General features: G+C 50.5%; 1 protein-coding gene across 1 annotated transcript; it reads right to left on the reverse strand.

The window, feature by feature from the left end:
* Nucleotides 1-3,525: 3,525 nt before the first annotated feature.
* Nucleotides 3,526-10,629, reverse strand: CDC42EP2 (CDC42 effector protein 2). Its single transcript, XM_033121217.1, has 2 exons — nt 10,423-10,629; nt 3,526-6,727 (listed from the first exon to the last, which is right to left on the reverse strand). Exon 2 carries the CDS (start codon nt 6,376-6,378, stop codon nt 5,758-5,760), a length of 621 nt encoding a protein of 206 aa, XP_032977108.1. The 5' UTR covers nt 6,379-6,727; nt 10,423-10,629; the 3' UTR covers nt 3,526-5,757.
* Between the last annotated feature and the right edge of the window lie 708 nt (nt 10,630-11,337).

An 11,337-nucleotide genomic window follows, 5' to 3' on the forward strand; every position in this document is an offset into this window, starting at 1 on the left:
AATCTCAAAAACTGAATATTGAGTTGAAGAAGTCAGTTTTAAAAGAGGACATCTTGTATGATTCCATTTATATAAAGTCACATACACAGACACACTAATCTATGGGGATAGAAGTCAGCAGAGCGGTTACCTTTAGAGGACAGTGGCAAGGAGAGGGCAGGAGGTGGCTGCCGAGGTGCTAGTAATATTTTTTTTATTCACCTGGGTAGTAGTTACACAGGTTTGTCACTTTGTAAAAATGAATTGAACTACACAAGATTTGTGCACTTCTCTGTATGTATAGTCAGTAAAAATTTTAAAATAAAAAATTAGTAATACTAAGGAGGCTAGTTCTGTACAATCGGAAAGGCAGTTTATGAGCCCAGCACCAATGGCTTTCAGGTCTTGTAGGATTCTTTTTTAAGAAATCACTGAACAGTAGATACCCTACATGTTCTGAGCAGTGACCAGTGACGAGTATATAGTGTTTCTCTTACAGACAGGAACCAAGGAGTGGAAGTGGGGGTGCAGCCGCTTGCCATCTCAACTAATGACCCTTTTGCAAAATGTTTCCTGTTCCTGCGACTCGGCTTTTGCTGATCTAGAGCCGTGAGGACCGAAGAGAAATGCTTCCTCCAGAGGCACAATAAGGATTTCTCTAAATTAGGAGCTGAGCCTGCCGGTGGGTCGTTTTGTATTCCACATCCACTGGGCAAGAAGGTGAAAAGCGGGTAGCACTGTTGGCTGGGGTGATTGATTCTTATTATCAAGGGGTAATAGGATTGCTATTCCCCAGTGGGGGCAGGGAGAACTAGAAATGAAACCTAGGGGATCTTCTTAATGTTACATTCAGGTAGTTAATGGGAGACAGGCTCCTGGTTAGGTATTTAATTCCCACTAAGACAAACTAAATATCAGAGAAAGGGAAAAAAAAAATCTTAAAACCATTCAAAAGCTAATAATATAATGAAAAATTACTGGGCCAACATTTAGGAGGCTGAAATCCAAAGAGGTAAGCCCAGAATTCAAAGCAATTTTTGTCCTGAAGACATTTACTGATCTGGAAGCTATAACTGAAACTGAGCTGTCTTTGGTGGGAGGATCAAAAATCAAAACCCAGAGCCTGCCGGTGGTCAGATATCCCACCACCACGAACACACACACACACACACACACTCACACACACAAGCACGCACATTAAGATGGGACTCCTATTTCTACGGACTAATATCCCAGAATCATATTATCTGGGTGGTTCAGGAAAACTCAAGCCTTGAACTTGGATTAAACTTGGGTTGAACTTGGACCCATCCTTATAATGTTCCTTGTCACTTGGCAAAAGCAAGCATATTTGGTACCAAGCAATATTCTTTCTGAAGGAATGTACTGCCATCCAAGGCCTCAAATTATTTCTAAAACAATTTTTTCAGGTATGATATCCAGTCCAGTCAAAGGTAATCAGGCACACAAAGAAATCTTGCACGAGAACTGATACACACCACAGAAAACACAAAATGATCCACAAAGATTTAAGATACTGGAATTATCTGATAATGACCATAAAATAATACTGCTTACTGTGTTTAAAGAAGGTGAAGACAAGCATAAAAATATCTGCAGGGTACAAGCACCTATTAAGAATTTCTACAACAGAATTTTTAAAGAATCACGTAGAACTTCTTGAACTGAAAAATACAATAACCCAAAGAAAACAACAAGTTGGTTAAAAAGCAGATTACACAGAACTGGAGAACCAGTGAATAGGTAGGAAGAAGTTATCCTTAATACATCACGGAAAGACAAAAGAACAGAAAATACAGGGTTAGCGTAGAAGCATAGAGGATATATAGAGAGCTCTAAGGTACATTTAATTGGAGTCTCAGAGGGTAAGGAGAGAGAAAGGGGCAGAGGCAATATTTAAAGAGCAAATGATAATTTTCCAAAAATAATGAAATACATGAAGCCACAGGTTTAAGAAGTCCAGTAAAGCCCAAGCTAGCTAAAGACTTAATGGAAATACACGCTAGAGTATTTGGAATGAAGTGTCACAATGTCAGCAACTTAACTTTCAAAAGGTTAGGAAAAAACTTGTATGCAGAGATAAAGCAAATGAGGCAAAATGCTAATAAATTGGCAAATCTAGGTGAAGGTAGATGGATCTACATTATACTAGTCTTTCAATATTTCTGTAGTTTTGAAGTTTTTCAAAATAAAAAGTTTGGGGAAAAAGTCAGTTCTATACGGGGAGATTCACTAAGGTGTCAGATTCTTTAAAAATGAGGGTCTGCAACATGTCACCCGGTAAAAAACCCTGAACAGCCAAGATAGAGGCTGAGGTCAAAGGGAACAGAAGCTGGGTAGTGAAAGAGGGAATTGATTGCTACCAGTTCCAGCTTTGTGGGAGAAAAAGTCTGTAGCTTTCTTCGTATATCAAGTATATATTTGATACAGTATTTTAATTCTCCCACTATTCTTTCCCTCCACTCGTCTATAGGGTGTATTGGTGGTAATGAACTTTACAGCGTAGTTTATGGTTTACAAAATATTGAGATGGGCTTGTAAAGGAATGGCAGGAGGAATGGACGTCATCTAGAAATCTTGGACTTGGAAGTAGATGTAGTAATTGGCAAGATTTTGAGTTGTCGCTCTTTGGAAAAAGTGACTGTATTTTTGACAGGAATAGATGCATTCTACTAGGGAGGATATATACTATTTTTAAAGAGTAAATACAGAATAAGGACATCATGAGTGTTGGGCATGTAAAACAGTAGACTGTAGGGACGTTTGTCACTTTATTCAACTTTTCCTATTTGGGAGCATTCCTTTTTGTGGGTGGTGTTTGTAGGACATGGTGCCTGACCACCACTGGACGAGCTGACGAGGGAAAGTTGCTCTCCACCCCAGGTGTAAGCAGGTATCCTGAGAAGTTAATCTGATGTTTCAGGTCTCTTGCTTGTTAGTTCCTTTTCTCCACCCAACATGGCAGCCACTAGTGCTTTCCCAGGGCCTTTGGACTGGAGCTTGATGCGGGGTGAGTGGGGAACAGTTCCAAGGGACGCAAGGCAAGAATGGCCCCCTTTTGTGGCTACTCTGGCTTCAGCTCAGGTCCGGGGTCAGGTGCTGCCTTCCAGCCAGGTGAAGCTCTAAGGAAAGGGTCCTTTTTTCTTGTCTTCCCCTCCCAGGCATGTGGGGGACAAGCCACCCAGATGCTGAGGAGGAGCCTGTAGCAGGCAAGAAAACGCTGGCCCTTCAGCTGCTCACCTTTTGTCTTCACCCTTTACCAGAGTCTGAAGCTGAAGCCCTGTGGGGGAGAGGGTTGCAATCAAGTATAGGTTTTGGGGTCTCACAGACCTGGGTTTAAATCCCACTACAGATAGGGAAGCCCCTAATCTCTAAATGATGGCAAAATTTTCAGATTAAAAACAAAGTTTGGTGGGGATGTAAGATGGTGCAGCTGCTATAGAAAACAATACGGTGGTTCCTTAAGAAATTAAACATAGAACAATACGATCCAGCCCACAAGCATTGAAAGCAAAGACTCAAACAGATATTGAACACCCATGTTCACATCAGTCTTCTTCACAACAGCAAAAAGGTAGAAGAAACTCAGATGTCCATCGATGGATGAATGGATAAACAAAATGGGATGTATATGTGCAATGGACTATTATTCAGCCTTTAAAAAGAAGGAAATTTCAGTACAGGATACAGCATGGATGAACCTTGAAGAGATGATGCTAAATGAAATAAGCCAGTCACAAAAAGACGAGTACTGTCTGATTCCACTCATATTAAGTCCCTAGAGAAGTCAAATTCAGAGACAGTTGCAGGGAGAATGAGGAGTTATTGTTGAATAGATAGGGAGTTTCACTTTGGGGAGATGAAAACCGTTCTGGAGATGGATGGTGATGATGGTTGCTGAATAAAGTGAATGTAATTAATGCCACTGAACCATACACATAAAAATGGTTAAAATGATTGATTTCATGTTATATATATTTTACCACAATAAAAAAAATGCATCACCTGCAAAAAAAAAAAAAAGCTGTGTGGCCCAGCAAAATGTCTCCTGGTCTAATTCTGTCTCTGCCTCCAGTATGAAATTTCTACCTGGAGGCAGGAAAGGTTGGGGGTGAGGTGGGGTCTGGGACTCAGAGGGTCAAAAGGATGGAATAGAACCAACTGAGAATGAAAGGGGACCACTGAGGCCAGCACCGAGCCCCACCTTACGCTTTCCCCTCCTCTCTGTCCCCACTGTTCCCATCTGGTCCGGTCCTCCTCAGCCTGCAAGGGCTTCCTCCTCTTTGATCTCTGGTCCATCTTCCACTTGGCCTCCGTGGTGACCCTTGTAAAACCTGGATCTGGGGTGACCAGTTAGCTCAGTTGGTTAGAGCGTGGTGCTCGTAACACCAAGGTTGCCGGTTCCATCCCTTAATGAGCCATTGTGAGCTGTGCCGTTTAAAAAATAAAAATAAAACCTGGATCTGACCACGTCTCTCTAACTTAAAAATCTTTCAGCAGCTCCCATTGCCTCAGCTGCAGCCAGCAAGCACCCTGTTCTGACTGCAAAATGCTTTCCCAGCTTCCCAGTCCTGCCTTTCCTGAGCCCCCAGTTCCTTTACATGACACCCCATAACCAAACATTATCCCTGGTTTGCTCAACGACCCTACAAGGCAGGTATCGTTGACTCCATTGTAGAGATGGGGAAACTGAGTCTCACACAGGCTAGGTAGGACTTAGAGATCTTTTCACTACATAGCGGCTCCTCTCTGTCACTCACCCTGGTGCCTCAGTACCTTTACTTATGCCTGAGCATATGTCTGTTAGCCCACGTTTGGCTCAGAATCACATCTGATCCCTGAATGTCCCCTGACACCACCCCACCCCTGCCCCAGGTATTCCCAATCACGTTTTCTTCATAGATCAACACCGTTGGAAATCATCTTCCTTGCTTACAAATTTAATATCCTTCCCTCTTAGAATGCAAACTCCAGGAGAGCCGGGATGGCGTCCGTCTGGCATCCCCAGCCCCTAGAGCAGGCCAAGTGCACTGTAGATGCTCAATAAACAGCGCTGATGAGCTGAGTCTGTTGATCAGCACTGTTGGATCCCTCCCAGCCCCCCGCCCTCAGAATCAGGTACAATCTTCCAAAGGGCAGGGCCTGCTCGGCAGAAAGACAAGGGCTGGGGTCTCCCCAAGGGTCAGCCCAGGTGGCAGAGATTGGCCTGTCTTCAGGGCTAAGAGTGTGGGGAGCACAACTATGAGCAGCAAGTTTTATTGCAACCAGAACCCTTGGTCATGTGGGAGGGGATGGGGTAGAGGGACACTGATCACCGATGCCACGCTCCCAGTCCAGGACATGACACCAAAAATCTGGCTGGCTGTGCCCTGCCTCTTCCTCCACCCCTTGATCAGGGCATCTGAGGGACCTGAGGCGGAAGGGAGCTGAAAGGGGAGTCCATTTCAGCATAGCCTTCGTCTGAGGGATCTGAGGGAAGGAGGAGCAGTTGGCAGTGGGGGTCCAGGTAGCCCACGAGGCTCAGGAACCCGTGGGCTGAGTGCTGCATGTGTCCTCGTGGGTTTTAAGGGAAAGCAATGAGGCACATTCTGCCCATGGGGAGAAGGTGGGAGGAAAACAAAGGCTCCAAGTGAGAAATTGCTGGCCAGTGACCACACAGGCGGGCCCTTGGGATCCCGACTTCTAGGCCAGGATCGTGTCCACCCTCTGCCTCTGGTATTCACTAGCCTGGATGCCCAGCCTGGCCCACCTGGGGGCCTATGTGGGCATCTGGTCCTGGTCCATGATCTGGAGGACGTCGTCCAGGATGGAAGGCCCCAGGTCCACGTGCAGGGAGAGCAGGGAGCTGCCGTGAGACAGGAAGGGCTCCTCGGTTTCTGATTCAGGAGTCAGCCCATTGCGGGCCGAGCCAGCCTCTGGAATTCTCCAGATGTCCACACTTCCTGCCTCTGGTGGGGAGGCCTGAGGGGTCTCCAGGTGCAGGCGAGGGGGTTTGGGTGGGGCCTGGGTTGTGGGCAGGGTGAGGGCCTGGGGCCCACCGATGACCGGGAGGGAGATGGCGTTCTTGAGCAGAGGGGATGGCCCTTCTGGGTGCTCCCGCCCACACAGCGTGGCAGTGCGGGTAAACTGGAAGGGGAGGTCAAAGGTGCCGTCCTCCTCGGGTCCCTCAACTGCCGTCCCTGGCAGGAGGTGAAACTTGCCCTGCAGGAAGGAGATGTCACCAAACATGTCACTGCCACCTCCGCTGCCGATATGAATGGTATGGCGGAAGTCCCCCAGCGGTGGGCTGATCATGTCTGAGGACAGCAGGTCTCGAAGCTTCTCCTTTTTGCCCTTGCGGCTGCCGCGCTTCAGATAGATAGGCGCCTTGGTGGACATTGTGACCTCACTACCCAGGCCCGGCTGCCGAGGCTGGGGACAGTCCACTGGCCGAGACCACGGCCTCTCACCACTCAATCAGAAACATCCAGAAGGTGGTTTCCAGACACCAAAAACTTGCCAAAGGGCTAAGAATAGGATGTCGGGCGTGACCAAAGTTGGCCCAAGGAATTAGAAAAAGAAAGATTAACTATCGATGAAGTCGGAGGGTTGAGATAACAAAAATCACTCTTTTCCAGAAGGGTTGAAAACTCTTCTAAAAACTGGAAGCAGAAAGGTGATCTTCTAGGCAGCAGTGCTCTCTGGTCTTGTCCTTCTGAGTGTCTCTCCCTGGTCCGGGGCTGAAGAGCTGAAACACCAAGGGAACAAGTCAGGGACAGGACAAAGGTCAGAGGCGTGCATCTGGCTTCTGGGCCCCCTCTGTCAGCCCTGGGAGCCCAAGTGGAGCCGCTTTGCTGCAGGGAGCCTGGAAGAAGCACGTGCTCAGTCATAGACTTGCTGTACCTTAGGGCTTGGATCACCAGCGCCAAGCCCCTCCCTTACAAGTGGGGAAACTGAGGACCCGGCACATGAGTGACTCGCATGAAGTCTCACACAAAGTCCTGGCTCTGGTCTCTTGCCCTGGGTTCCCAGCTCTGCTCATCACCATCGCAGGGGTGCTTACCCCCCCTGTTGCACATCAAAGGTGACCCAAGACATGACAAGGCCAAATTGCCTGCGGATCTCACAGATTGGTCTCAGTTCTCCATTTGACCAAGGATGGAGATCTCCATCTCACCCACCAGGGCCTGGCACGGGGCTGGATGCACACAGGTGTTAGGCCAATAGCCACATAACAGATATTTCTGTTTGGCCCAATCACGTCCCACCTGGATGTGAGCTCCCCTTTTCGGAGTTTCCCTTCACTCCTCCTCCTGGTTAAGAGTTCCTTATGGCAGGGGCTGAGTCTCCCTCCCTGCCCCAGCCCCTGAGGGGAAGATGGAGTGGGGGCACAAAGATTTTTGGAAGGGGACTTTATTCTGTGCCTGGAATTTGGCTGAATTCTTTGCAAATACATTTCATTTAATTATCCCAACCACCCTCCTGTCATCCCCATTTTAAAAGTAGAGCCATAAGACGCTTTGGAGGAATTCCCACAAGGCATTGCAGAGGGAGAGAAACAAAATGCAAAAATGTACGTAGTATAGAAAATTCTATTTTTTGAAAGTATTGACCAGCTCCCGTCCCTTTCCCCGTATGGCCACCTAGACTGGGGGGGGCAGGGATGGGGTATGGGGTCAGTGAAAGGGAGGAACGGTGTCCTCAGTAAAAATTATCTGTAACATTTGCTCTCGTTACTGTAAACTGATGTGTAAAGTTGAAAGGATAGTCGCCAAAATGTTGATGGTGGTTCTCCCGAGATGGTAGAATTTCTGCTGACTTTGCCTTTCTTATTCATACTTTTATAAGCTCAAGTTCTTAATAATAAGCATGTATTATTTATGTGCACATATTTTTTATGAAATCAGAAAAAAATAATATTTTTCATGTGGAAATAATAAACATACTCTGGAGGGATGTCATACTGGTTTAACAGAAGAAGGAAGCCTTGCAAGCACTCCTTTCAGTTCCCACGGTGGGGGATTGGCCTGACACGTGGATACACATGTAGAATCAGAGCACAAAAGGCAAAGAAAGAAACGTGTTCAAGGTCACCCAGCAGGGACCCAGAGGAGCCCACACTCTCCCACTGCCATCTACAGGCTGTCAGAGGCTGAACAGGTGGGAAATGGGCCAGGGAGGGGCCGAGCAGCAGTAAGGTTGCCTCTGCCAGCTCTGCCCCATCCTGGGCAGAGTGAGGGGAGAGTGACGGCTGCCAGGAGGGAGCAGGAAGGAGGAAGGAGGATGCAGGGGGAGTGGCAGAATCCCAACTCTCTTCATTCCTCCAGCCCAGGCTCTCACTCAGGAAACTCCACCCCAGGACCGGACACCCCGGGTCAGTCATGCTGAGCCACAGAGACCGGACATCTTGCCCCTCCCAGAGCACCTGCAGTTTAACAGGAAACAAAGGAATGACTCTCTCCAGTGGCAGAATTCCAGCTCAGCTTTAAGGAGCTGGGGGGGAGGGAGGGTGAGACACTGGGTGTTTTGAAGTCTTGGGGTCCCATCACTCATTCATCTAACAGACATTTGTGCCCATGTCATGCCAGGCCTGGGGGTGGGGGGCATGCTGACACATTCTATCTGTCCCCTTGGCAGGCAAGAAGTCCTGGGGTGGTTTTTCCTTCCTTTTCACTCAGAGAGAATGGGGCTGACTGGTAGGACGTGCTCAGGACCTGGGCCAGGTCCTCCCGCCCATCATACAGGGGCGCCAAGACAGCCTGAGTGTTTCCACAACAAATTGGGCGTCCCTGACAGCTGTCTCACTCAGAGCCAGATGTACCGCCCAATTCCAGATGTGGGGAGAACTGAGGCTAGCTGGGAAGGGTTGGGCCAGTGTCAACCACCCAGGGGAGAGTTGGGAATTGCAACCATCAAGCCCCAAGAATTCAAATTTGGCAACCAGAAGACCCCGAGCTCCAGCTGCTCTTGCACAGCTTCCATCTTAATGCTCCCAGACCCAGCATGGTGGATGTCATTACCACCTTTTGCAGAGGGAGAAGCTGAAACTCAGAGATGTTAAGTAACTTTGCTGAGGTCACCCAGCTAGTTACAAGGAAGAGTGGGGACGGGTACCCAGGAGACCAGGGCCTCCTTCAAAGAAAATGCCTTCCAGGAGGCAGAGCCCCTTCTGTCACAAGGAATGCTAGGCCACTCCCTACTAGAGATGTTCAGGGAGCAGCCCCCTGACCTTACAGGAGGCTGACCTTGAATCCATCTCCAATTGGGACTCACTCTGATCTTGGGAAAGGCACTGCTCCTCTCTGGCCTCACCTTCCCCATCCATAAAATAGGCTGATAATAAAGCCATCACCAGAGGGCTACTGGAGATCCTACTGCCGTAGTGCAAGTGACAACACCAATGTCACTGTCAGCCCGGGGCTTTCATTCAGCAAATAACTGTAGGGATTTCCTCAAGCATTTTGGTGGTTTGGGGACAATGCTCCCAACAAAACCAAAAGCCATCAGCTCCTGGCCCCAGGTGTCCACCTCCTCCCACCCGCCTGCGCAGAATCTCCCTCCCACCGCTGCCGGGTCTCGCGGGGTCCGGGTGCGGAGCAGCGCGCGGATCCGTCGCCGCTAGGTGGCGCGCTCGCCTGTTCTATCGCCCCGCGTCCAGGAGGAGTCCCGGCGCGCACCGGAGTCTCCAGCGGGCCGCGGGTTCCAGGCAGGAGCCCCGAAGGAGCCGCACGTAAGCCTACCAGCTGCGGATTGTCTGCGGGATCTTCTTCTCTTGGGGGATTCTGGTATCACAACCAGACAACCATGGGGAAAAAGGGGCGATTGGGGACCCTGCCCCGTCTCCACGCTCTGGGAGGAGCCTCCCCTATGCTTCCCGGCCTGGACGATGTCCGAGTGTCCATCTGGCGCAAGGCCAGCGCTGGGGCGTGCTGGCCCCCGCCTCTGGCTCCCGCGGGTCAAGCTCCTCAGCCCCAGCTCGGGTTCCGGCGCCGATTCCTCCCCGCCCTCTGCCCGAGCGCAGCCCAGCCCAGCCCAGCCCAGCCCGGATCCGTTTCAGGACGCTCACCGCCGTAGCTAAAGATAGGAGGACACCTCACCATAGGCTAAAAATACGACCCCCATTCAGGGCCGAGACGCAGGACACTGGGAGTGCGCTCCCCGGTCTCGGGGGTGGGGTGGGGCTCCGGCGCAGGGTGGAGAGCGGGCCCGGGAATTCGGGCTCTGGATGCACGGCCCCCCGCAGGCGGAGGGGGTGCGGGCGTGGCCGCCAGGACCGAGGCGCGGGCAGGGAACACCTTGGAGCCCGAGGCTCCCGGGAAAGAACCTGCGTGGAGATGAGACGCGGGCCAGGATACAAGATGGAACTGGGCGCCACAGGGATGATCTTCTCCGGGGGCCCCTTTGGAGTTGCAGACAGGCTGCAGAGTCCCGGCGCGAACTCACCTTGAAGCGCTTAGGCAGCCGACCAGCGGACGGCAAAAGCTCCGAAGCTGGACCGCACGGCGGTGGGAGCCGAACCCGGCTGTGAACTTACAGTGCAGACCTTGGCCCCTGAAGCCCCGCCCCCGGCCCACGGAGCCAATGCCTAAGCCGCCCCAGCGAGGCCCCGCCCACAGCCCGTCCCACTCCCGCCCCCGCCTACGCTCCCCCTTCTGCAGCTCCGCGCGGGTGTCCTGGAGCCCAGCGGGTGTCCAGCCCAAGCGCGGGAGGCTGCGGGCCAGACGGCATCAGGTGCCTAGGCTGGACTCCGCGGATTCCAGCTGTGCCCGTCGGAATCCAAACTCTGTTCTAGAAGGGCCGAGAGGATGGCAACCGGAAGAGGGAATTCTTCAGAATTCTCAGAGCGTCCTAAGGCGTTCCTTCCTTGGAGGGCTGGGTCGGGGAGGTGCCTGCAGCAGTGTGTTCACTGATTACTGAGGGAATGAATGAGGTCTTGAAGGCGCCTGCGTTAAAATATTACAACTTGTGAGAGATTTTACGAGTTTACTGCCCGCTAGTAGAGAGGGCATTGAGTGTGTGGGAGTGCCCTGAGCACGCTGATATCTGCGGTCAGTCTAGGTGGCTTCCGGGCAGGGGTGGGACCCATACTACGACTCATTCCGACATTGGTTCCTTCGTTCATTCATTCATGTATACAGTACTAGAAACCTTATTTGAAGGGCAGGCCCTACATAGGGTACTGTAGATAAACTGAAAGAAACGGTGCCCTTGCTGCGTTTAGCTATTCGACAGATACTTGTTGAGCTTACTAGGTGCCAGGTGCTGTTCTTGTCGCTGGGGATTCAGCCCCCTCTGGATCAGAACCTCCAGTCCAATGAAGGGAGATGAAGGAAACACAAGTCCTCAAGTACACTGTGA

This window comes from Rhinolophus ferrumequinum, chromosome 11, assembly GCF_004115265.2.
Source record: "Rhinolophus ferrumequinum isolate MPI-CBG mRhiFer1 chromosome 11, mRhiFer1_v1.p, whole genome shotgun sequence".
NCBI classification, from domain to species: domain Eukaryota; kingdom Metazoa; phylum Chordata; class Mammalia; order Chiroptera; family Rhinolophidae; genus Rhinolophus; species Rhinolophus ferrumequinum.